Source organism: Varanus komodoensis, unplaced genomic scaffold (genome assembly GCF_004798865.1).
Source record: "Varanus komodoensis strain SLA01 unplaced genomic scaffold, ASM479886v1 scaffold1, whole genome shotgun sequence".
In the NCBI taxonomy this organism is placed as follows: Eukaryota; Metazoa; Chordata; class Lepidosauria; order Squamata; family Varanidae; genus Varanus; species Varanus komodoensis.
Window position 1 is genome coordinate 38,430,149 of NW_025335268.1, and position 27,004 is coordinate 38,457,152.

At 41.0% G+C, this 27,004-nt stretch overlaps 2 protein-coding genes across 10 annotated transcripts in view; one reads left to right on the forward strand and one right to left on the reverse strand.

Moving 5' to 3' along the window:
• The window catches only part of ARMT1 (acidic residue methyltransferase 1), a 57,182-nt gene that overhangs the window by 5,029 nt on the left and 25,149 nt on the right, over positions 1–27,004 (reverse strand). The window contains exons 3-6 of one of the 6 annotated variants that reach the window (XM_044422777.1): positions 18,676–18,975; positions 15,178–15,385; positions 9,855–10,048; positions 4,624–4,729 (exon numbers count right to left, since the gene is read on the reverse strand). In XM_044422777.1, coding sequence (XP_044278712.1) covers positions 4,624–4,698 — 75 coding nt within the window. In that variant the 5' untranslated portion in view covers positions 4,699–4,729; positions 9,855–10,048; positions 15,178–15,385; positions 18,676–18,975. Of the gene's footprint in view, positions 1–4,623; positions 4,730–6,847; positions 6,911–8,316; positions 8,453–9,854; positions 10,049–15,177; positions 15,386–17,994; positions 18,012–18,675; positions 18,976–27,004 lie in introns of those variants that run through there. The other 5 variants (XM_044422768.1, XM_044422758.1, XM_044422740.1 and 2 more) reach the window with 5 other exon arrangements.
• RMND1 (required for meiotic nuclear division 1 homolog) overlaps positions 8,586–27,004 on the forward strand; it is a 36,528-nt gene continuing 18,109 nt past the window's right edge. For all 4 annotated transcript variants that reach the window (XM_044422712.1, XM_044422725.1, XM_044422711.1 and 1 more), the window contains exons 1-5: positions 8,586–8,715; positions 13,041–13,525; positions 17,280–17,388; positions 24,237–24,312; positions 25,998–26,037. In XM_044422712.1, the coding sequence (XP_044278647.1) occupies positions 13,055–13,525; positions 17,280–17,388; positions 24,237–24,312; positions 25,998–26,037 (696 nt within the window). In that variant the 5' untranslated portion in view covers positions 8,586–8,715; positions 13,041–13,054. The remainder of the gene's footprint in view (positions 8,716–13,040; positions 13,526–17,279; positions 17,389–24,236; positions 24,313–25,997; positions 26,038–27,004) is intronic.

Here is a 27,004-nt window from a genome sequence, read left to right on the forward strand (position 1 = left end):
GATATTGAAAAAGTTTCTTGTGCACTGAAGTTTCAGAGTACAAGAAACAACCTTGCAAATCAAAAACATATATAGGATATATGTGGGGCATTTTGTGCTTTATAAGTCTTAGGATACAATCCTGTGGCCACTAGATACTGAGTAGAGGGCCATAAGATAGGTTTGCGTTCCAGATCTGACTTCAGAAATGTAGCTCTGACACCACAAATGAGACTGTGGAGCTGGCATTGGAACCTTGCATCAACCCGGTAGTGCCTCGTCCCCTCCTCCTCACAAGTGGGGCAAAAGCCATCGGGGTCCAAATCAGCCACCTGTGTCTTTTGCAAGGTGAAGCATGAAGGCCATTCTTGCTGCTGTGCATATTCAGATGCCATACACCTTTTAGCGTGGAGAGTTACGGGCAGCCACACTGGATAGGACCCTTGGTCAATCTGAGACAACCCTCTCCTTGTGTAATATCCAATAATCCTTACTCATTGGGCAAGAAACTTTATGTGTGGGAAATTAACTTGGGTTATTTCTTTCACCATACTACTGTTTGTATTAACTTGAAATATTTTTATTAAATACATTTTTCTCCTGCCCAATAGCCTGAAGGCTCTCTGAATTTGGATAGCAATGTATAAATAAGACAGTGGTAGCATTAAAAAGAATGGGTTGTATCCAAAGCTAGTTCTACTTAGTTTAGACTTAATGAAATGAATAAGAGTCAGGTTAGACCAACATTGGATTCAACCCTGAATAAAGAAGTAGTATTCTCAAAGCTCTAGAGGTCATGCCATCACAAAAAAAGAAAAAAAGAAGAAAAAATCCATCTCAATTTGGATCTGTCTTAGATGAGAGGGCAAATTTAAGATTTCTAATTTAAAAACTTAATAGCATTTAACATTATGTGGCTTCTGTACTCCTAAGGCACTGAGAAGATTTACTAGCACCAGCTATATTCCCCTATTCTTCCTCTGAATGAATTTGTATCTTCATCATCACTATATCTAATAGCAACCCAGCTGCTGAACACTGACAGGATTAGCCAAATGGAAAAGAATGAGAGTGAGAGAAACTTATTAGCATGACTAGGAAAAATACAACATTTGCAAGTGTATAAACAAAGGGGGACCTCCTCCAACCGGCCAGTGAAGACTAAGCATCCCCAGTCAATGCAAAATACTGGATGAATGGAAGGAAAGGGGTATGGCTGGCTTGCTATCAAAGAGTGGGTATCCCACCAGTCCCTTCTGATATTGATCTCAAGCAGGTGAACACTTATCAGTTTGAAAGCAAGTTAGGATCACCCAAATATAAGGTAGTGGTTTCTACATGTCTGGGAGAAGCCTTACATACACAAATGTAATTTTGTGCTTAAAAAAAAACTTCTTGAAATTTCCCAGACACTGCCTGACAAGAAGCTAGGAGCCAACAGAATGTGAATGAAATGCAAACCTACAAAGGCAGAAAGTGAAAAGAGAAATTGGATAGATTGTGTGAGATTAAAAATCAAGTCTGAGAGTTTGAAACTCCACTGAATCCCACACAAACAATAAAAGAAAACTAGAAGGCAACATGTAAAGATGGAAATGACATGCTCAAGCCCTTGATAGTTTATACCAAGGCAGTCCAACATTTTGTACCTAGAGGGCCACATGGGGACTTCATCACAGAACCTGGGGACTGAACAATGAATTACATTTCCATATTCTAAAAAAGTGTCTGCAATGTATTTATTTAATGTACACAATATACTTAATTAACCATTAAATGACAGAGAAAACCTATATGAGGTCTCAGAGTTGGTTTTTCTCTGCCAAGATCACAGGCAGCTCCTTCTGCAACCAGAGCCCAAGCACAATGACCACTCCTCTGGGGTGGCCCATCCCTTTCTTTCCTCTTTCTCCTGCCCAGAAACTCTCCCATGGGACCCCTCTGGTCCATCCCTTCTTCTTGGAATTGCTGCACTGAGTCTCTTGTACTTGAGTGGATGAACTCTCCCCAGCATGCCCTGCCTGCGTCTGCTGATGAGCGCAAAGATGCTTAGCCTCAAAGTGCCTTTGTACTGGAGCAGCATGGAGCACGCTGGGGCAAGCTCTCACAAGGCAGCTGCAATCATGAGTATGCTATCACTGAGATGTGGACTGCAGGTGGTACAGGGGGGCTCCAAGCAGGTGCCATGGGTTGGACCACTCTGGTTTATGCTAAGTCTCCTGGAAGGGTGAGTGTAAAACCTGTAATGGTTTCTGTAGATGAGAACAAATGGCAAACAATGGTTTCTGTAAAGATGAGAAAGACTGTCAAGGTAAGTTGAAATAAAAAGAGCATTCAGTAATAATAGTCAATGGCCCATACTAAGAGGCTGTAGAAACTGTAGAAAGTTGAGATATTAATCAGGGGAAAAAATAAAGGGAGATGCTTGTGCTCCTAAAGACTTGGTATTAGCATTGAGTAGATGTGTACCACGAGGTTAAAAACACCCTCCTCCCTACATTGTATGAGAAAATTTCAGAGGCATGGAAGGAAAAAGGACACATTTTCCAGTCTCCAGAAGTCTGTCCTGCATATTCACAATTACACAGAAGCAGTGCAGTCAGGGTTGAAACTAGCAGCAGCCCTGAGCTTTTATGCTACACAGAACAGAAAGAGTAAGGGCGTTCCTTTTCTTTGTCTCCTACAGAAGCCTACCACAATCAGTAAGATTTAGCAAGTTCTACAAGATTCCTGTTCCATTTGGGCTGATGCTCCAAACAGCTTTTGTTGGTTGTTGCCAGATGTTTTTCTATACTTACTGGCTTCTTCAACTTATGGAAACCAAATACCAGTCAGGTACAAACAACAATAGACTTTAGCATGGCTTAATGTTGCAGAGAAACATCTGGCTCCCAGTTGCAACAGTCCCTTCACACAGGCTATACATAAGTTGGGGAAAAGCTTTTTGCCAAGCTTTTCACTATCCTAATAACACTTTCTTGGTCTTTCCCCTGTATTTTAAATCTTCCTCTGCTAAAATTTTTCAAATATTAAAATATTCTGTTTCCAGAATGTTTTTTTTTTTTTTTTTTTTGTTTCCAGTACTTGGCTTTCATACAGTATTTGAATTTCCTAAGTCATAGTTTAAGCATTCTTTAACATGATAATGGTGATAGTTGGTCAAAATCCAGAGGAAAAAATGAAATACTTTCTTTGCGATCCTCAGCTGTAACACACAAGGGTCAGAATCAACACCTCACAGTCTTTTAGTAAAAGAGGAAAGAAGAAGGAAATAGAATGACAAAAATTAGGGCAAAGTGTTTTATTTATTTATTTATTTAAAACTTTTCTATACCGTCAGCTACCAAATGGTCTCAGGACAGTCTTACAATAAAACAAAGTGGAGCACAGCATCCATTCTATACAATGAAAACCCACTTAAAATCTCAGGCTAAACCTTAAAATACCAGGAAAATAAAAAGGATTTGGCCTGGCGCCAAAAAGAATAAAGTGTCACAAAACGTTAAACTTTACAACATAAAATATATTGACAAAAGGACAAAACAGCTTGCAAAGGTGGAGCAAGGAATTGTACTGATACTGAAACATGTAACTGAGCTATAATCAAAATAAAATGTAACTACAGAATGAAGAGTTTCAAAGTAGTGACTGGGCAAAAAATGCCAAACAAAATACATTACACATGAATAAAAAGCAAAGTGCATGGGGACAAAAATCCTATATTTCACATATTTGCTCATGCTGCCAAAACTGGCAGTGACTTACCAGGAAAGAAATCTTGGGGTTCGGCCAGACAGAGCAATGAAAACACTGATGCATTTAAGTATGAAGATATTATTAGGGAATGGACAGAAAAAATAAACCTGCCAGTATCAAAATGCCCTCATATAAATCTATTGTGCTGCCAGAGCTATGCATTTGAAATATTTGGGTGACCCCCTCGCCTCCTCAAACGAATATTGTACAACAGGAAAGGGGTCAAGATAGGCCAACCAAAACAATCAAGAGAATTTACTTATCTTCCTTAGGAAAAGAGACTAAAGCATTTCAAATTGTTTTTAATTAAAAAAAAAACTGGTATTATTGAGGTTTATCTAAGTACACATTGAAATGAAAAAATAGAGAAGAGAAAGGTATCTCATCCTCTTGTGATACAAAAACTCAGACCTTATCCAGTGAACTTGATGGGCTGCAGCATAAGAGCAAGCAGAAGAAAGCATTCATTTATACTGTCTATGACCATCAGATTAGATGGCTTAAAAGGAAATTACAAACATTACTGGGTTATTCAGTACACACTAGGCTGCAATTTTATAGACACCTACCAGAGATTAAGTCTTACTGAACTTGATGGTACTTCATTCTAAGTAGGCATGCATAGGAATGGACTGCCATATACAGTGATATCATGCCCTAAAAGCTAGCTAGCAGCTACTGCCTCCATCACATCTGGCAGGCTAATTTGGAGGCAAGATGTTAACGATGAATATTTTTCAGTCTGACAGGGATGCTTGTACATAGTTAAGAAAATAGAAAAAGTTATCTCTAAGCATGCAGAAATAATTATAGAGGTTTATTGGCAATCCTAGAAACATTGAAAGAACAGTGGTAAAAGAGAAAGGGTCAAAGATAATAATTTCTTACTTCTCCATATTCTTCAAAGAATTCATTTTTATGACGATGTAGAGTATCAATAACTTTGGTCAGGATAAGAGGCATCCTGTCTTTAATTGTATTATATGCAAAAGATCTACAAAGAAAAAAACATTATTTTAGGGTTATAAATAACCACTTCATCAAAACTGTCATCAGGCGACTAAAATCTAGAAAAAAGCAATCTTCATTCAAAGAATAAATCGCTGTAGTTGGATATCATAAACATTATTTTGTTTGTTTTATTTATAAACATTATTTACAGCAGAACAAGCCTAGCCTAGGCTTGTTTGTTTCCTACTATAGTTGCAAGGGAGATTTTTAAAATGGATGCAAAAGGTTCTAAAAACAAACTGCAGATTGGCTTGCCATCTGATGTGTCAACAAGCAGTGGCTAATCATAATTTTGGTTTATTTGAAACAAGCCAACTTCAAACCAGAGATTATAAAGCTGACTTCTTTCAAACAAACCAGTTAGGATTCACAACAGTTGAGGATTTGGTTGTAATACTAATTATATATAGCTGAAATCATGAGAAAGCTTCTGATTTTGTCTTGGTGGCTGTGATGGAGCAAAGGGATGATTGTGTAAGCCCAGGTAGAACAGCTGGACTCATTCCCATCATGATAAATTAGGTTTATTACTACGTATAAACATAGCCCCTTCTACACCCCACAATTCATTTCATGTGCACTCAAATTCCCAATGGAAACTGATTATCTTATTGGTGCTTCATCCATAAAAGCTAGAAGAATTTGGTCCTATCAGTCAACAAATTTGCTTACTAAAGCTACTTTGTGTATTACTTCCTAACCAGAGAAAAGCAAGAAATGTTATTTCATGAGTTACATTCTGGGTCAAGTTTTGTTTTCTTATTGTTGCAGTTTATCGTGAAAATATATGCATGCTGGTTTACTGCATCCACAGCACACTTGCACTGTTAGGCAGTCCTGCTGTTAACCTCCAGAGGTGAGAAAACTCATTTTGGGTGCAATCCTGTCAGGATGGCTGTAAGCAGTTGGCTTTGGAGGCTTACAGACTTCCAGTGCAGCAGGATGGAGCAGCAGAGATGGTCTTTGGCCCCCCCTCCTCCCATTTTACATTAGCACTAGAATTTTTCACCTGCCTAACTGGGGTGCTTCCGAGAGGAAGAAGTCAGATATTCTCGCTGCTCCAGTCATGTCTCCACTCCTTCCCCCGCCTTCTACCTTTCTCAAGGTCCTTTCCTGACCTCAAAGGGCAGCTCTTGCAGTCTCTACTGGCTGTAAGGGAGTGCGGGGCGGGGGGGAGTGGTTCCCAGCTCTGAGGCTGGCACACTGTCCTTCACCTCAAAGCTGGGAAGCCAAACTAGGCCATTGCCTCTTGCCAATGTCTAGAGGCCACATTGCCTCCAAAAGTCTACTTAAATGTTTAAGCTCTCCCCGCTTTTAAAATGCCTGCTTAAAATTAATCTAAGTACAAGCATGTTAAATCTATAACTATCTCTTATGACTGATTCAGTGCTGCCCTGACCAAACATATCCCAGCCCATTCACACATAACAGCTAAATCATTCATTTAGCAAATAATTAATCAAGATTATCTGGCTGTCACAAACAGGTTCAGGACTTATACTCTCTGTTCCCTTTGTATGCTCAAATAAATTCCTTGATTTCCTGATTTCTGGCAAGCCATTGTTTATTACATGTTAAGCGAAATAAACTATAGTTTGCCCCCAACCCCAGAATTAGAAACCAGCTCAAGCTATGACTTCTGATTTGGAGGAAAACCATGGTTAACCCACAGGCAGTATATTAGAGCAAGACATGGTGGTCTTCAAGTAAGGAAGGAATCATAGTATAAAAGATAAGATGGGAACATGCGAACTTCAGGAACCATTGTAATAGCCAAACTAAGTAGTCATTTAGTTGGAACCAAGTCATTGTGCTAAAGGCTACTTTTCTGTGCAAAGAACCACAGGAAAGAAATAGCATAAAATGTTAGTAAAAATAATACAAATATCCAATATATATTTGGCCTACTAAGTAGTGCAAACATTAATACTGATATGTTTAGCATGTTTTAGTGGTTAAATTAACTAGTAAGAGAGCCAGTGTGGTGTAGTGGTTAAGAGCATGGGACTGGGACTCAAGACGTTCTGGGTTCTAGTCTTCGCTCAGCCATGAAGCCAGCTGAGTGTCTTTGGGCCAGTCACAGACTCTCAGCCCAACCTACCTCACAGGGCTGTTGTTGTGGGGATAAGATGGAGGAGGAGAATGATGTAAGCTGCCTTGAGCCCTTTGTAGGAAAAAGGCAGGATATAAATCAATCAATCAATCAATCAATCAATAAAAATTATTCAATAAATGTGTAACAATCTAAGAACTCAGGTTACATATTCAAAGTGCCATTCTAACTGACAAAGCATGGGTTAAACCCACAATTTGCTGCCTTTGTATATGAAGTGGATCATTTTTTAGTTTTTAGTTTTACTTCAGACTTCTGCTTCCTTTTTATTCATCTCGCTTGTTCTCAGCCACTTCCTTTTCCAAATGTCTTTGAATTTTCTTCTTCTATATCTTAAACCCTCATTTCTGAGCACCAACAGTCAAAGATTCAGAAACCCTTGCCTTTCCCCCCTCATCTCCTGTTACTAGCTGCACAGAATCCTTCCTGTTCCTAAAGCTCTAGATGGGTTTCTTAGTAAAACTGTTTTTCCATTCATCTTACAGATGGTGGCATATGAACATCTACTACAAACAATTTTTTTCCAAACAATTACTCATCAACGTTTCGTGGTATCACAGCAGCTTACAACTGTAACTTGCTGAATATGTTGGGGGGGCATGTAACACCCCCCGCCACCAATAAAGGTGTAATTTGGGACTACATATCTCAAGCTACCACCATGGTAAGAAACTTGCAAGGGTGACTCCAATGGAGAACATAACATGATACAACAGGTGAGCTGGTGTTCCACAGGAGAATCACTCTTGGACTGGGGAAATCGAGATTTACAGTGGGAGCCAGAAACTGGCAGGGCATGCAACACAATGGCAGTGTAGGAGTTCATTCTTCACATTTTCAGGCTGGAAACAAAGCTATCCAGGAACAGTATATGTGCTGGAAAAATGCAGGCTGCATTTGAATAGGCTTACACACCTGTAACTCTGCTCAGAGTCAGGGCGGTAGGCTTCTAAAGTCCGCTACAAATGGCGCACCCCGGAAGATGTCCTTATACTACCGGGCACCTTCCGCCTTTCACTTCTTCCCATTAGCAGCGCAGTGTTAATAACGTATGTTTAGAAACTGCGCCCGCTGACTTCAGAGGGGCTTTAGCTCTTAGGAAATGCATGCAGACGTGCACAAAAGCCTGCACAGAATGTCGTGCGAGAAAGGAAAAGACCCACCACTTTGGAAGTTTGCCTTAATGCGAACGTGACCCCGGAGCGGCCACGAATCAGAATAAAGCGAGAGCCAGAGATTAAGAGAGGTGGCCGCGCAAGAAAACCCCTTCCTCATACTAGCACCGGGTCCTTTATCCCAAGCAGGCAGAGAAGGGAACGCGCGTACAACGCCTGACGCAGCCTCGCGGTATTCTACGATTCGAGGCCCCCACTTCGGGCCGATGACAAGCCCCCTTCCCTCCCCCCATGCCAAGATGCCACGACAGCACAGCGATGGCAACGGCAGACGAGACGCACCCCTTAAACTTGCCCGCAAGCGAAGCCGGCAGCGGTGTCGTTTGCATCGCCATTTTACTCATCGTGGTAACATTCCGGCACGCGACACCGTGCCGGAGATGCGCTGTTTCCCCAGCCTGGCCCACGCTCATTGGTTGACTCCCGCACAGCGCCAAAAAGGGCGTGGGCCGAGCGAATCAGCCTCTGTCGTAGGTGGGAAGAGGCGGGGCAGACAACCCAGAGACGGAAGTCCAGGCGAGGTCACCGGGAAGGGGGCGGGAGGCGGCGGGAACCTCCGCGCGCAGGTTCCTGGAGGGAGCCGGCTGAGGCCGCGGGAAGGGGCGCAGGATCCGCGCCGCGGGCCCTTCGTGGAAGGGGGCCGCGAGGCTGCCCGGCGCCGCGTACTGCCTTCCCGCAGAGGTGAGCTGGGCTTCCCTGCCGGGCCGAGTCGGAGCCAGCATGATGAAGGGCTCTGGCGCGTGGACCTAAGCCTCGTGGGGAGTGGATTTCATTTGAGGCCCGGGCAGGCCTCAGATGGAGCGAGAGGGGGTGGTATCCCCGCTCCCTGAAGGACTGGGGTGATCACCTGTGAGAGGAGGCTGACCAGTTCCTTCCGACCCTAAGCGTCTAGTTTTAGGCGACTGGCGGGGGCCATGATTGGGCTAAAATGGGCAGGGGTGTGGATTTCATTTTGGACCCTGTTTCATGCACCATTGGTGCACTGATGCTTGAGAGGGTTTTGAACAGACTTGGCTGTAGACGCAATTGGTTTTTGTTGTTAATTGTAAAACAGTGATTGTGGGTTGGAGTTGAAATTACTGTTTTGTAGTGTCCCTGATCCTTCATATAAGTTAAGTTCCAGAAAAATGATGTTATGGCACTGTTATTCTTCATTCTTCACTATTGGTCATTCTACTGAATTCTAATTCCTCAGAATTCAGCTTTGAAGCTTTTTTTGTGGGGGGTAACATCTACATGAAATTATTGGATGAGGTTGCTTAAGAATTCGTAAAGATACAGTGTCAATAAGCTGATGGCATCCAACCTTTTTCCCTCTGTATCACATTCAGGTGTTGTGGTGGTCTCTCTGAACAAAACTCTGAACTCAATAATGAACTAGATCAGCCAGCTCTGATCTGTTGTTTTGCAGTACTGCTCCCAGAATTCCTATCAATTGGCTATGCCGACTGGAGCTGATAGGAGTCTTAAGTTAAAATATCTGGAGGGCACCAGGTTAGGAAAAGCTTGACTAGAAGAAAGTAAATTAAGCTCAATCCAGGCAAGATAGAGATATGGTTGGGAGAGACACAGTCATCCAACTGGCTAGGAATTCCAGGGCCAGGGAGCAACTATGAAGAAGCTTCCTTTCAAGGTTTCTATGTAGAAGATGTTAGCACTGATGCTTGCTTTATAGTTCTCAAAAGTGAATTTTCGTCTATAGAGACCACATGTTTCTTCTTCACAGCCAAAATGTTATAAAATAAACATACAGAGTGGAGCAAAAGACCTAAATTCCATTGCTCCTTTACAAATCTGTGCACACAGAATCAACCACTTACCTCTTAAGTGCCAAGTGTCAAAAAAATCCAATGACTAGAAGAAGAATGTTGGGAGTGGAATAGATCTGCTCAAGAAGCTAAGCAGGAAGAGGGAGAGGCAAGCAGTAAAAATGAAAGTGAAACATTTAGCAGAATGCTCCACAGTCTTTGGGACATTTCAGGTATAGACTGAGGTTTATCATATGATTCTTTCCCTGGAAAAGAAAAGCGATAATGGTAGCAGGCCCCAATGGTAGCAGTTTGGGTATATTTTAAAGAATTTTCTCTATGAGTAAGGCAGGCATGTGTGCGAATTATGTAGAAAATCATGATTTAAACCTCTAGTCTTACTGATTACTAGTGATTTACATCCTGCTTCCAGTCACTGCTAAAATCTTGGGATTCAAGTTCAGGGTTGAATACAGGAGTACAAACTTGACTCTCCATGTGGAGTACAACCTCATCCAAGAGACACGGAACCCTTTTTCCATATAATTCAATGAATTTTAACCCAACTTCTGTGCTTTATGATATGCAAGTAAAGTTATCTTCCAGCTGTCATTCTTTCCAGACGTCCAATGTATTAGAAGTGCAGGGGGGTGAGTTGTATGGGTGCCCCAGGGTTACTAAAAGTCCTTTTCTCCCTGGGAAGTTTGATTGTTCTGCCTTGTTTTTTGTTTGTTTTTACATTTATGCACCATCCATCAGGCACAGAGGCTGTCTGGGAGGTTCATAACTTTAAAATACACAACAACAGAATAAGAAACATCCTAAAACACACTGGAGAGCCAGTGTGGTGTAGTGGTTAAGAGCACGGGACTGGGATTCAGACGATCTGGGTTCTAGTCCCTGCACAGCCATGGAGCCAACTGGTGTCTTTGGGCCAGTCACAGACTCTCAGCCCAACCTACCTCACAGGGTTGTTGTTGTGGGGATAAGATGGAGGAGGAGAATGATGTAAGCTGCCTTGAGCCCTTTGTAGGAAAAAGGCAGGATATAAATTGAAAAATAAATAAATTAATAATCATCATCATCAAGCAAAAATAATACATTGAATGAAATGGCACAATAAATCCACAGCAATGGGGTTTATCTCCTTTAGAATAAAAAACAGTATTTTGTTCCACCATGCATTTTGGAGGAATAAAAGTAGGGATCTAGTAAAATAAGTAGATCACTGAATAATGGTTGCCTCTGCTGCCTTTTTGTCTATACCTAAACAAAAATCTATAAGATTAATGGAGGCAGAAGCCAGCGTGTTGGAGCAAACTCTTCTGTGAAGGAAAAACTGTATATGTTGAGAAATCCAGCAGTTGCTGGGGAGGGAAAGGAAATGGTGTGAGTGGTGATCAAATATAATGATTTTCTCTTAAAGCAGAGTTTCTGAAAAGTATTTGTATTAGGGTTCCCCATCTCAATTCAGTCTATCCCACCCTGGTTTAACCATCTGTTTTTCAAAGTGCATAGATCTGTACTCACACCCATGTTTTTGCAGCCTGAAGCTAGGTAAAAAGAGCAGTAGTTCTGCCATCTACCATAGAGAATCTCTGTAAAGTTACAGTACCAGACCTCATGAGCTGGGCTGGGAAGAAAATTATCTACCTAGAATTTAATTTCCTCTAAAAGCAAGGGTGTTTGCATTTGTGTGCAATTTTAGGCACAGCTCACTGCAATCCCAAACTTTCACTGGTGGGCCATGAAAGGTCTCACTGCTTCAGGACCTCCCTGTTACCCCCATAATTTTACTGCCGGAGTCCTGATTATGTTTCAAAGCATAATCTGAATCTCAGATCTAAACAGTACACTCAGACCAAAGTAGCATAATAACCAAAATGATCCAATGCATGGTATGTGGGCTTTGGCTTGTTTAGTTTACTAGTGAGTGTTGCTGAACTGGCATTGACTTCTTACTATTATATTTAATTTTATTATTTTATTTAAAGGTCTTGTATACTGTTCTTTCGCAGACACTCCAAGGACAATATACAAATAATATTGTTTGTTAAACAGTGTACAAACAACATTCTTCTACATTTGTATTTATATCCCACCTTTTTTGCTCTTGGGAGAAATCCAAGGTGGCTTCCATAGCTCCATGTTATCCTCATAACAATACCAACCCTGTGAGGTAGGCTGGGCTGAGGGTTTGTGGCTAAAAATCACCCAGTGTGTTTCATGGCTTCCATAATATTTGTGTCTTAGCTCACAACAGACTACAGCAAGTTGTGTGGTTTTTTGGTATTAAAAGGAGAGAATAGGAATTACAATGGGAAAAGTAAAGTTGCCTTTTCCATGTATAGTACAGTGGTACCTTGGCTCACAAACTTAATCCGTTCCACGACTGTGGTCGCGACCCAAATTGGTTGCAACCCAAGTCAAATTTCCCCATAAGGTTCAATGTAAATAAGGCTAATCAGTTCTGTAACCATTTTTTAAATCACAAACAATTGAAACAAAGTGACAAAGAACAGCATAGATCACGGCCATCTCCCCCCCTGAGCACAACAGCAATCACCCCCCCCCCGAGCACGATTGCGGCCATCTCCCCCCACCAGCATGACTGTGATCGTCATCCAATGCGGAGTTCATGACCTGAGGCAAAATTTTTCTGAAATTTCTGTTTGCGACTCAATTTGGTTGTGAACTGAGGCATTCATGATCCAACGTACCACTGTATATTAGAATAATTTCAATGTGGTGTTTAGTTTTATCAATAGGTGGGTGGGGGAAGGAAATGGAACATAAATTAGCATTTATTTTTAGTTATCCAGTATGATACATAAAGTCTGGTGTCACTCACTGAAGGAAAAAGAGAACACATCCACTTCAGAAGACATTTATTTACAGTAGTCCTTAAATGAATAGTAGGTCCTCCACTGAGAACATTCTGGAATACTGACCTTTGCTTGTTTGAATTGACACTATGAAGAAAGGCACTTTTCTTTGCTAGAAATTTACAAGACTTGAAAGTGTTTGGGGGAAAATATTCTGCGTATTTATGTATCAAACCCTATGTTTGACCATTATAATTGCTGGTGTGAATAAAATAAATTTATTGTTCCTGTCTCCCTGCTTGTTTCCTTTGAAGCTGAGCCTACAAAATACTCAAATGTGACTGACTTGCAGTACTAGCTGCAGTGTAGATCTTTCTGTAAAATGATAATATTCATTTTGAGAAAGCTAATATTCTGTAACTCTCTCATTCAGGTCACAGTGAAAAGATGGCAGCTAAACTACTGAGATTCCTGGCTAGATCTACACACAAAATAAGCCAGTGTCAACACTTCTGTAAATATGGGCACGTGACATCAAGCAGCAGTTTTCAAGGGTCGCCAAGCAACTCAGTATTAGCAAATAGATGTATCAATCTGTGCATTCCAGAGGCAAAAGCAGAAGCCATAGATTGGCGCAGACTCCAAGCTAATGTTACTACTGTAGGAAAGACTGTGCATCCTTTGATTATGAGTATTTGTCCTCCATCCAGGGAACAATTTTGTGTTCTTAAAAATGCATGCTACAAGGGCAATTCCAAACGTATAAGACTTACTGTTATACCAAACAGGCATTTTTCAGTTTTATCCACTAGTAAAATTGTGCCAACCCAAGGTCTGGTCTCAGGGAAAAGGCCACCGAAAGCATCTAGGACCAAGCAGCCTTCTAGAGCTAATCTACCACTACCTTCTGAAACTGAGGTAAAGTGTGAAATCTTAAGTCTGAAACATGCAATAAGCAGTCATGTATGTAATAACACATACTATAAGGATTGAAGAAAACTCAGTTGTACCACAATATTAGGAGGGCCGGCCCATAAAAGCATGAACCCTGATCCAGTTCCCTGACTCCGTTTGTGGTCATGGCATTGGGAAAGGCATTTATAGATGGAGATGGGCTTTTGTTTCCTTTTATGGAGACCCCTGTGTTTCATAGCACACTACTTTTATTTATTTATTTTCTGGGTTGGGGCCTTGTAGAAGGGTCCTCTTAGGAGAAATCATTTGTTAATATGAAGAGGTTTGGTAGGGATAGGTTGAGAACTATGTAATGATAGATGAGCATTAGAGCAGGAAAAGATATTTAAAATGCATAATTAAAGTCAACAAAACGGAATGAGATGATATGGTGAAAAAAATGAACATATTTAGGGCATAGTACTTGGCTAGTAGATGCTGTTGCCATAAGAAAAGCACGATCCTTGCTGTGACCTCAAATAAGCCACCTGAGTTTACAGTGAGGACACTGCCTATGGAGGGTTTCACTCTCAGCCAAAACTGTTTTTTCTACACTGGCTCAGGCCCCATAGATGGAGGACTCTGCTTGAGAGAGGCACTGGGATGGTGTTGTGTAGGAGCGGGGTGGGGGGGGTGGAGTTCAGGTACAGCCAGTTTCTGCCATCTCCAGGAGGTGCCTTAGCTGTTCCTCATAAGGGGAAACATCCAAGTGTTTCTGCATATGGGGGGATGTAGAAGGCAGTCATTGCCTCTGTGCTGGTCCTGCACCTCATAGCATGCCTGTAACCTGAGTACAGGAGGTTATTGGTGACTACATAGGATTGCACTCTTAGGTCAGACTCCTCTGGCTACTAGTTGCTCTCTCGGCCATTGGATAGGTCAGATCCCAGCTCCAACCTTAGAAATACTTTCTGAGGCTGGAGCTAGGACTCGCCACTGAGCACCCTTGCTCCACCTTGCAACTAGAACATTCTTCACAGATGCTGCACTTGTGACTTTGAAACCAGGGGAAGGGTGTTTTGCAGGGTGGAATTTGGCTTTGCCATGCTACAAGTAATCCTGTCTTGCCTCAACCTCACCTCCTTGTGAGCAGGCACAAATGGCATGTCTTTCACGGGGAGGAAGACGCATAGAGGGACTAGGTAGCTCTATCCTCCTCTTGTCCTCAGCTTTAGGTCCCCAGTTCTGGCTTCAGAGGGTTACATTGGATGGGGCCCTTATGTAATGGATACCACATTTCCCAGATAAGTAAAGGTCCCATGGGCTAGTGATTTTCCAGGGAAAGTCGAATATGAAACATAGTCTTCATAGGATGTTTGGATGTTTTAAGCTATTGGGTGATACAGTTTTAACTGCTAATATACAGAATATCTGATTCCAAAAGTCTACAGAAAAACAGTTTAGAGCGTCCATATTCTTTGAAGTATTATTTGTACTATTGTATTCTTGAGAATACTTGTGCATATTAATCACAGACAACACAAATAGAGTGGAATGGTAAACCATCATTAAAGCAAATAATTGTTTGGAGGCTCCAACAAATTTTGTGTATAACCATCAGACCATAATTTACAGACAAAATATTTAACATATAGTAGAGGGGAAAGGAAACTTACAACAGTGGTGACTTGGGGTCAAGTAATTTGCAGGTATGAAACTCACTAAGTGCCTTGAGCAAGTCACTGACCAGGTTCAGATAATATACTGTGACTCTTCATGGATTATCCAAGGATTGTTTACTCATGCTCACTGTGTCTGTGCGACATGACAGTCTCCAAGAGGGGTTACATATTCAGAATTGTGGCTGCACATCCACAGTCTCCTCTGTGGGTTAAAAAAAAATTGTCATGTATGAACAGTCCATGATCTGTTAACTAATTTTGGTACAGAAGGTTTAAAGCAAATCTTGCTTTAAAAGGCTTTTAATGTGAATATAAAACCTACATCACCCATAACAGTAATTGGTAGCATGTATGAGGATTTTTAAATTTCTCATAAATACTCTGTCCTTTATTGTAAGGATAAATGAGGTGAGGTGAGCCCTTTGTACATGATATGCAACCCTAGTCCCTGCTGGATTGTTTGGAGACCACACAACCCAGAGGTTAACAACAAGCCATAAGCAACCAGTGGTTGGATATCATGTTGTAGCCAGTGGTCCGATTTCTGATACCAAATTTCACAACATATGAAAGTGCTGATCATGGGTTGTGGAGTTAAATTGGAAGGGCACTGCCTGTGCTACTCAATGAATTTCTATGTAGTTTGGACCACTTGCTTCAACAAGAGATCATGAATTAGGTTGAGTCAAAACTTCTGTACTGTACAGTCAGGGAAAGTAGATTTTGAGATTGAAAGTTTGGGCATGTTCTACCTATTTAAGGTTAAAGGAGTTTCCTGTGATTAAATGTGTTATTTCTCCTAATGCTGGGATAAGTATTGATTGAGTTATATGTGTGTTTCTGTACAAAAGTTTGTAATTATTTATGTGCATGATGTAATTCTACATAACTTTATGATAACTTTATGAATGTTTTCATAATTATCACAGAGGGTAACATTTCTAAATATCTCTGTGTAACAGTATTGCAATCCCCTAAATTGCAATCTCTCCCAATATAACTGATCAAGTTACACTGCAACAAATGAGTGGTTTTGTATGTTCTGGGTTTTGTGAAATATGTTCTAAGTTTCACACTTCATCGAAAAGCAAATCTGTTTCTGAATATACCGACAGTTAAACAAATGTTCATTGCCAACTGCATTTTCTGTTCTGTGGCTTTTTTTCCAGCTCAAAAACAGGGCAAAGTGTCAGAAATGCTGAAAGACTAGGGTATCTTCATATGAAAGCTGCCGCATGGCTAAATCTTGTGCCAGAGATCACATTGACTCAGACAGACTATATAAAAATATTTGCAGTTGGAATTTCTCCTTTACTCTGATGTGTAGCTCCACCTGCTGGATGCAGAAATTTTCAAGCTGAAATGTGATTTTTGTAAGGATAAAGGTTAATTTCTCACTCTCCTTCCTAATCTAAGGTCTCAGTGCAGAGAGTCAGTTCTAAAATCTTTAATGGATGGCCAGTTCCACAATTATTTGAATTGTATGGAGGGCATAACTTTAAAAACTGAGTACTTTGAATATTGCCATTTGAGGGAAAAGAGTTAACATAGAGAATAAAACCTTAATAGCCACCATTTACCATGTATTTTTGATTTGTAGGTACAGGAACAGGAGATCATATGCCTCTTTACTAGGACATAAGTTCCACTAAATTTAGTGGGTTTTGCTGATGCATTCTACTGAAGCCATATTATGAGGCTTTTAGTATATATCCAGACTACATATTTTTCCAGAATGCTTCATTTTAATTTGTTCCAAGGTGCAGGAGAAGGATTAAGAAGACATTTTGTAATATCTTAGGAGTGTGTAAGGCACTGATAATCGTATGTTTTTTATCTTAATTCTCATATTCAATCAAATAGCACTTAAGCTTTGTTGAAGCACAGTGATTTTGTTGTGCACAACATTGTAGCCACCTACCTACTGGCAGAATCCTAGTATGGATCCATGGTGTGTCTTGCTTAAAGTAATGGTTTGATATTGGGGTCATAGAACACTCCAGTAAATCATAGTGCTGCTAACTGAGCCAAATACATATCCTCTAAATATATCACATGATAATTTTCTAAAACTAAACTTTGTTCCTTTGGCACAGGATCTGATGCAGTGCACAGCCTTTGCAACAGCAGATGAATATCATCTCGGAAACCTGAGCCATGACCTGACATCATACGGATATGTTGAAATATCAACGTTACCTAGAGGTAGACCTCTGCGCGGGTTTTCCCCCTATCTGCTAGAAACAAGATGCATGTTGAATATGAAGAACATACTTACTGTTAGCAATAAGACTAGAGTATTAAATCAATTTCTTTTTAATTGAAGCTCTTTCAGGGATATAATATATAATTGAACATAATTATGATAGGTAATATGGCCATGATGCTATTGTACCAAAAACATATCTACTTTACCTATCTTAAAAATGAGGTATACACTTAAATATGGAAGGGAATCATTGACAGAAACACATACAAAGTCTATAACCTGCTGCTCATGGTGGTTCCTTCCCCAGGCCTTTTATACTGTCCAACTGCATTCTTGAACTGTGTAAGTTCAGAAGAACTTAAATCAGTGATTAAGCTGTGGAAGGGGCTTATGTAATAGCTTATTAGCACTTCAGTAAAGCAGTAGCTATTAATCTAAGTTGAAGCATAAGCTATACAGTTTATCGTGCAGCCACTGTTCAGGTTTTTTTTCTCAGATGCTGACATCATTTCCATCAATTTTTATAGATAAGACTTTAATCAGATATGAGAAAACCAATTGGCATTCTTTTGAAAATAGTACTGTATAGGCGGAGGCCTTACGTGAAACATTGCACTGTATTCTCACCACCTTACAGGAGTGCTCCTGTTGAGAAATGAGATGAGCCTGCAACAAGAATTCTTTGGTTATATCAAGGCCTCTTTGGCAGGGAATGATGCCCTTCGCTCTTCCCCTGCTCCTGAAATCCTGCCATATGAACATGTACAGTAAGGGTGAAGAACTTTGAGAAAAGTGTGGGCGGTCTTTACTCCCCATTTACTCCTCCCCATTTACTCCTACATGGGCTGGCACAGGTACTGAAATCAGGGGTAGGGATAAAGAAGATAATGGCATCCAGAGTTACTGTGGGGTGGGGTGGCAAAAGGGTTATAAGTTGCAAGATAATTTGGACCCTTTCAGTGCTCTATAGCAGCTATGGGTGACATTTGATTTGTTAAAAAAGATTGAAGAAATGGTTCGAGTTTTTCTCAATTTAAGAGGAGTGGCAAATGGACATGAAGGGGCTTAAGGGGCTGCATCTCACTTCTGATGTAGGGGGTAGCTTTTAAGCAAACGCTAATTTCCTATCCAGGTTACTTTATTATGGACTGAAGCAGGCCCCTTCCCCTCATCCCCCTCCCCACTCCAAAAATAGTGTTCTCTTAATTCTGGCAGTTCTGAGCATAGATTTTTGTTGATAAAACTTTTTTTTAAATTACCATTCAATTTACAAACTAACTTACCTCAACTTATCTGGAAATTCCTCTTAGTATGCATAAATAACCGGCTTCCTTTTGGTGACTGTGTTTCCATTCCGAAATGATAAGCTTGGGACCATCCAGTTGGTATTGGGAAGGATGTTTGGCTTATATTCATGTTGAGTTCTTCTTGATTCAGACATGCAAGTGTTTAGTCATGCAGCTAGATGCTTCACAGGAGTGTAAACAAATGGGTTCCCAACTCTTTTGGTTGCAAAGAAAGTATTATACTATTTAGAGTAAACTACAGTTCCCTGATGATGTTTCCTCACTGTTGAATGGTATCTAAAGAGATTGAATATATAAGAGATTTATATATTGAAAGATGCCATCAAGTCTAGGAGGTTTGAATTATCTAGACTTTAGATGAAATGCACATGGCAAGAAAGGGCAACAAGGGAATATTGCTGACAGGTTGAGTACTGTGAATAGCATCCTTGCAAGAGGTGGCGATTGTAAATGGGTCATCGGCAGGAATGTCTTCAATACAATAAAAAGGGGGGTGCTGTGTGGCTGATTGTGCAACACTCAAGATGAGTGAGGGACTAATCATACAAAAGAGATGATTATGGCCTACTAGTTTTGAATAAGGAAACAATATTTCTTGCCTATTTTTCCCATGCTGGAGCAAAATAAAATTCTAATCAACTTCAGTCTTTTTCAGAAGGCTACAGTGAACCTGACAGACTGAAAATACTGTAATAAGCTCTGACCAGGATGGCGATAATAAAGCCAGATCACATGCCACCTGATTGCAGGAGTGAGTGGGGAAATTATTTATTTAATTAATTTCTTTGCTGCCCAATAGTTGAAGCTCTTTGGAGAGTTCACAGCAATTAATTGAGTATACAAAAGATAAAATACAAATATATCAAAACACAACATAAAATTCCAGTTTTTAAAATAGCTAAAAATTCCAGTATACAAAAACATGTAAAACAGTTTAACATCTAAAACATTTTCATTAAAAACTAAACCAAATTAAAACAGCAGACATAGTCCATCATATGCCATTAAATCCCTGATGAAAGAGGGCAATTTTAACCTGATGCCAGAAAAATGGCTATGTTGGCACCAGGTGGGCCTCAGCAGGGAGACCATTCCACAATGAGGGGAGGAGGGAGTGCTGCAGAAAAGGCCTCGTTGTCTCTTGTAACCTTTGTTGCCTCTTTCTGGGCCTCCCCTGAAGGTGGTAGGAAGGCCCCAGATGCAGATCTTTGGGTAGACTGAGGTTCAGAGAGGCATTCTATCAGGAATTTAGGCAGCATTTTATAGGTTAAGACCTGGGTTATGAACGAATTCCTTTCCTGAGAAAATGGAGATTTGTCCTTAAGTCGTATTTGTATGTAAGTTGGATCATGTTTAATCAGCCTTCCACATTTATGGGATTGGGATGCAGGACCCCTGTGAAAGTGGGAAAACTGTGAATATCTCTAGCCCGCTTCCCAACTCCCCAGTGCCTCTTGCTGCTTCTCTCGCTGTGGTGATGCTTTGGTGGCCCTCCCTCTCTCCCATTCCTCTTCCTGTCTCCCAGTGGTGATGATGATTTCCTGCAATAATTTTTGAAAAATTAATAGGACTAGGGGCAGTTTGTTTGTAAGTACAGGTTGCTTGTAACTCAGACATTTGTAACTCAGGGACTGTCTCTACCTTGAATTGAGCTTGGAAATGTATAGATGTCCAATGCAAGAGGGACATAATTGGCATAATGTGGTTTCATTTATTAATCTGGCTATTGCATTTTGCACAAGCTCTAGCTTCCAAGCAGTCTTCAAGGAAAGTCCCACGTAGAGTGCAGTGCATCAATCTAATTTGGAAATTACCAGAATGTAGATTTCTGTAATTAGGCTAGCCTGCTCTAGATAGGGGTGTAGCTGGGCCACCAGCCAAAGCTGGTACAAAGCACTCTGTGCCACTGAGGCCACCTATGCCTCAAGTGCCAAAGATGGATCAAGAAGCACCTCAAGCTACTAACCAGTGAAATGTGAAATTATTTATAGTACTCATTTCCTATAGGGCCACATATAAGTGCTTACATTGATAAAACATATCAATGTTGTTTTCCAGAATATTTTCATGCTACTGCACTAGTATTGTTTCACTCTGAGTCCAGAACTGGAAGTGGTTGCTTCACTCCAGTTGCCGAGTCCAAACTCATAGGATGAGAACAGAGAAATAAAATGAATAAAAGGAAATTTGGAGAGGCATATGCAAAGATACAAATAAAGGAGAACACATGGGACAAGGCGATTATTAGCGATTAGAGAAGAGGATGTGTTAATGTAAGAGATACACTTTCCAAGTCACAAGCTTTTTGGGGATCTTTTAATGTTGACAGTAGCACATTTTAGCAGATTGGTCCCAATGATGCATATACAGGTTTATTCCAAAGAGAATAGGTTTCTTTATCACACAGAAATAAAACATAAGTAATAATCTATTGGGAATTTGCTTGTTGGTCACTCTGATAGGGAATTTGTACATATATGTAAATGTATTTGAGATGTAGAACTTCTGTGGAGATCTGGCTGTGGAGATTCGTCTTAGACTAATTTCTTCTAGGCTTAGAATTGCCTCAGAGGGCAGCCCCACCTTTATCCCTGATTGGGGGACTAGTTGGGGGACTCCTTCTACCAGAGGCAAGTAGCTTGTGACATGGGCTATCTATGGGAGTGGCAGGATCTGCACAAAGCCAGGAATGTGTCCTTGGGCAGGAAAAACAGTCACTCTGCCCAGTGCAGTCTGAGAAGCTTTGTGCATCCCCTCCCCTTGATGTTCATGGGCGTGCCAGGAGCCACACAAAGCCAGGAACTCAGCTGGCACCAGGAAATGCCTCTGCTCCTGCTGCTGCTGCTGCTGCCTGGGCTTCCTTTTCTGCCATGGAGTTCCGTGCCTTCTGCAGCATGGAAAGAGTGGTGGTCAGGGGATATGGCCATGCCCTCACATGCTGCTGCTGAGTGGGACCACGCTCAGTGATGTCATCTGGCCCTTGTGAGCCTGGTGGGGAGGCAGACTGCCCACCTTCCTGAAAGTAGCCCTATACCCCAGTTTGCTTAATATATGCATATTAAGCAAATAAAGCAGAGGACCAAATATACACCCTAGTAATCTAGTCACAGGACTTAAATATGAGGAAATTAGCCCAGAGGGATGCTTGATATCTAATTCTAGGGCGGTTGCATTTTGAAACTAGGCTGTGGCTGCACATGCCAGGTCCTGTTCTGGGTGGGCCAAACTCCAGCTCTTCAAGTCCTGTGGGGGTTGGGAACAAATAAGGCCCCTGCCTTCTGAGACGGAGATGGGAATGGGAAAAGAAAGAGATCTGTGTCACATAGGTTTTTTTCGTGGACACTAATCATTACTCATTAGGAAAATGAAGACCAAGGTGGGGGCTACTACTTCCTGGGGAACCAACACAGTTTGAAAGGTACCTTTCTAGGGATTCTGAGGAACTACCCTGAAGATCAGCCAGGATGATTAGTAACTTCTGGAACAGTCGCCATGCCTCGGGTGAGCCTTAAAGTTGTACTAGCGTGTTGGGTTCCCACTCTAGCAGAAGCAGGACTTGTACCGGAACTGAATGTGCTGGAGAAAAGGGAGCAAACTATGGAATGTGCTCCCCAGAGAGGTCTGCCTGGCGCCGTTGTTATTTGTTTTTCGGCGCCAGGCCAAGACCTTTTTATTTAAACGGTATTTTGATTAATTGTTAATTAATGGTTTTAAATTATTGCCTGGATGTTTCCAGTTTTTTATATATTTGTATTGTTATTTATTTGTTGGAAGCTTCCCCGAGGCTTACGCGAATGGGGCGGCATACAAGAATCCCAAATAAATAAATAATCATTGAAAAGTGATTCTCTGTTTCCTCAACTGGCAACCTGCCAACAGATGAGTCTTGCTAGATTGCAGAAAGTTGGGAAGGCATCTGCCTCGTTTAAGGGACTGACCTACAGTAAATGGCTCATGTTTCTTGGGGAATATCCAATACTGCCAATGTACCTCTGTTCATAGTGTTGCTCAAATGCAGGTACAACTGGAAGCTAGTGCTTTCTAAAGCAGTTCTGGAAGTGAGCCAAAGTGCTGATTTCCAGAATGGGGCAGATCACTGGGCTCCCAAGCATTTGACTTCTTTCCAGTTCCTTCAGGAACCACTAGCTTCCTGTTGTGCTAGCAGTGGGTTTTGCTGGTGATGGCGGCAGCATTGAATAGTGCCTCTTAAGATGTGTCTACAGTAAATGAACAACTTTGGAAATCATGGCATGGATGGATCTGAAGGATGGATCCTTAAGCTAAAGAAATAGATAAATCTTTGGTGAGCTTACATCTCTGTTGCAACATATAGCTGCTAATGATGCCTGCACCACAAACAGTACAGTTCCATGTTAGCACCAAGCTAGATGGATTCTATCTGGGTCATTTAAGTCCAGATAACGTAGGTTTATGCCAGCATAAAAATTTTATTTTTTCCAATGGCCTAATAAGACTCCTATTTGCTATTATATTACATTGCATTTATATCCCACCTCTTAGGAAACCCAAGCTAGCTTACAGAGTTCTCGTCTGAATTTTTATTGTCACAGCAGCTACCCTATGAAGGTTAAGTTTTTGTCTGGCCCAAAATCACCCAGTTTCTTGGATGAGTAGGCTAGAACCCAGCTCTAACTAGGTCTCCAGTACAACACTCTAAGCATCATACCAGTTCTCAATCCTAGTGCAGATTTCAGCTAGACTTATTGATAATTGTTGCTATATAGTACATGCCTTTCCCTGGGGTTCTTAGATGCCTTTCCAACATATTGGCTTCTGTCCTGGCATCTGGTAAATATTTCTAGCCCTATACTGGTTCATGTATTTCAACAGTCCTTTTATACAAGAAAATATGTTCAGCACGTGCTGGGGCAGGGACACAACACTGAAAATACGTTGAGTAGGTTTAATAGAGTGGTAGGAAAGTGCTATAAATCCACTGGGCCTCAGCCAGAGCTGTCAGTTTGCTGGCATCCACTAGGCTGCCCTAGTGCAAATAGCCTCTAATGCAAGAAGGACCTACCACATCCTAGAGCAACCTCAGAAACTAGCCAAAATTAGTCATTCTAGAACAAGACAGATCAGTAAACTAAATGCTCATCTGAGTGTTGCCTATTCATTTTCACAGTGGAGTTTCAGTTGGACTGAACAGAGTTTATTATGAAATAGCTTAGCAGAGCTGGTATCTTTTGTGCCTCAATAAATGACACAAGTTGCATTCTTGAAAAGCAAGTAGTGCTGTGAAATGTGAACATTAATGAAACCTAGCTAGCTTCCATTCACTAATGACTGTTTTCTCTATTGCCCTGCTTGGCACCTGGATTTTTAAAGCATATTTTCCCATGGTCTTTATTCTGAAATAGGACATTATGTTAAGACTTGTGGAGTCCTACAGATATTTACTTGGGTGTAAATCCCATAGTGAGAATCGGGGGGCTGAGTCTCTGGAGCCTGAATATAGGATACAGAATAAATGTAGTGAATGTGATTCCTCATCTTCTTCTGTTTTTATAAATTAGATGCAGCAAACGTTTTGGTAATTGGAACAGAAAGCACAGAGAAAAAATTTGACCCTGGGGTGATTTTTTTCTTCAGGTAAATGAAGCCCATCCATAAAGTGCATGTGAACTACATTTTTAATTTTAATAAAAATCATAGGTCCTTTCATATATCCCCTTTCTTATTGTATCTTGCGAAAATAAATTTTAAAAGATTTGAAAAAAATCATAGGCTTAATTGTTTACTGGGCAAACAGCAGGAACTGGGGCTTTGAAGTGCTTACACTGACATAATCCACAAATATGGCTGCTCTCTCTTTGATGTGTTAAATTTAATAAAAGACACATTAAGGTTCCAGTCCTCCAGCTTTACTACCTCCAGGGGGACTGACTTCCAAACAAACCTGAATAGAAGTGGACTATAAAATGGCTTTCCTTTCTGGTCTTAAACATTTAAAGACAACTACAAGTTTTTTGGTTCTTTCTTCCTTTTCCTGATCTTCTTAAATATACATAAATCAATTTTTAGAGATATCTCCATAGCAGTGTATACATATGACATGCACACATGCATGCACACACCCAGACACACATGCAAATACAACTTAGTACCAGTTATACATAGACTTTGAAAAAAGGGGACCTCTTAACCAAATAAGTATCAGTTTGAAAGCGGTGTCTATATAATGTTGCATTATGAATAATGTACGTTTTTCCTCCATTGTTGTAATGTTAGTCTTCTAGCTATCCTAAGAGCATGGAGAATCCTTTTATGCCAACCATTCATTAATTTCCAAGAAGCAAGTAGAAAATTTGGAAAAAACATGTACATCAGCAAATATTAAAGCCTTTCCTAAAGACTTATAAAATGTGTCCAAATATTAACTTTGACCTGCAAAAAGCAACTACTGGATATATATTTGTTGCTTTTTTAATATTGCTGAAAATGATGATTGTATCTCACCCTTTTTCTCTGCAAGGAACCCAGGGTGGCTTACATCATCCTTCTCTACATTTTATCATTACAACAATCCTGTGAGGTAGGTTAGGCTGAGAGCCCATGACTGGTCCAAAACCTCTCAGTGAATTTCATGGCTGAATGGGGACTAGAACTCAGTCCTAGTTCAGCACTCCAACCACTGAACCACACATTGCCAAAACATTTATTTAAAAGACACAGTAGCTTCACTGCACAGCTAGCAATGCTGCATCAAACAATCCCTTATGAAAAAGATGTTTCAGTGTCCAGTAGACATTGATTTTGGTCTTTTCTGCCAACGCCGGATCTTTTGCCTTACTCAGTTTTGGAATCTTCCTGTCAGGCTCCTCTCCAAATGGATGGCAGCAGGTTTTAGACATAGAGAAGGCGGGGCATTCCTCCCACAGTTTCTGTGGTTACTGATAATGTGCTATATAATATCAAGGATATTTTGAACATTTTCTCATATTAAATTGGTGTTATGAGGCAATGCAGATCTGAAAATTGGTGGGAAATGGCTTTGTAGTAGACTTGGACTCTTAAGGTAGTTTTAATTTTGAATCAACGGGTAGATGCTGCTGATGAGTTTGCATTTTGTGTGCCAAATGTAGCTTGTCAGTTTTGGCTAAATGGCAGTACTTGTAACTGAAACATAAATGAGAGATACTAGCTAAGTAATAGTAGATGGGTTAATTGGTAACTTTTAAAGTCAGACTGCTAATACAGTAGAAAATTATTCCTTGCTAAGAATTGTAGAGTATAATCAGTGAGCCTAATACTTGCTTACACTTCTGTTAATACAGGGAGGGAGCCGTTGTGTTCTGGAATGTTGAAGAAAAAATGGTAGGTAAAGTTTTAAAAAGTAACTACATTGGGTAAAAGAATAGAACTTAAAAGGAAAAAAATCAGCTTTCTGAGGTGAGAGGGTGCCCAAAAATAAAGGTGTGGGGTAGAGGGAAGACCCACAGTTTGATTCCATAAGAGAGTGACCCTCTGAATGGGAAGTGTAAGGTATCTTCTAAAAGGGCAGAGCAAAGAGTCAGGTTTCTGACATGAATGAGCAGTTCTGAAGTAGGTAAACACACCCCTAGATTGGGATCTTATTTGTTTGGGTAAGCAGTTTATTTTCTCCCTGTAAATGTATATTTAATCACTACTTCTGTTGAAAGCTTGAAACTGTGTAGCTATACAGTTACACTACATGAAAAAGCTGGGCAGGATTTAAATCTAGATCTATCAAGTGCTATTAATCACATACAGTGATACCTTGGCTCATGAACTTAATCCGTTTCAGGACTCTGGTTGTGACCCAAATTGTTTGTGAGCCAAGTTAAATTTCCCCATAAGGTTCAATGTAAATAAGATTAATCCGTTCTGTAACCATTTTTTTTAATCAGAAAAACGTGAAACAAAGTGGCAACAAACAACAAGGATTGCGGCCATCTCCCTGCCTCCTCAGCACGATTGAGATCGTGCCTGTCATCCCTGCATGCACCCATCATCCCTTCACGTGCCCGTCATCCCGGCGTGCTGTGAGGGGGGGAGAGATGGGCGCGAACGGGGCGCGCTGCGGGAGGGAGAGACGGGTGTAATCTCAGCCATCTCCCTACCCCCAGCATGGTTGCGGCCATCTCCCCACTCGGGGGTGGGGTGGAGATATGGCCGCGATCATGTTGGTTGGTGGGGGGGGGGGAGATGGCCGAGATTGCGCCCATCTTTCCTGCAGGAGCATGCCCGTGATCACGCATGTCTTCCCTACATGAACGCAATTGCGATCGTGGCCATCTCCCTACTCGGGTGGTTGCCACCC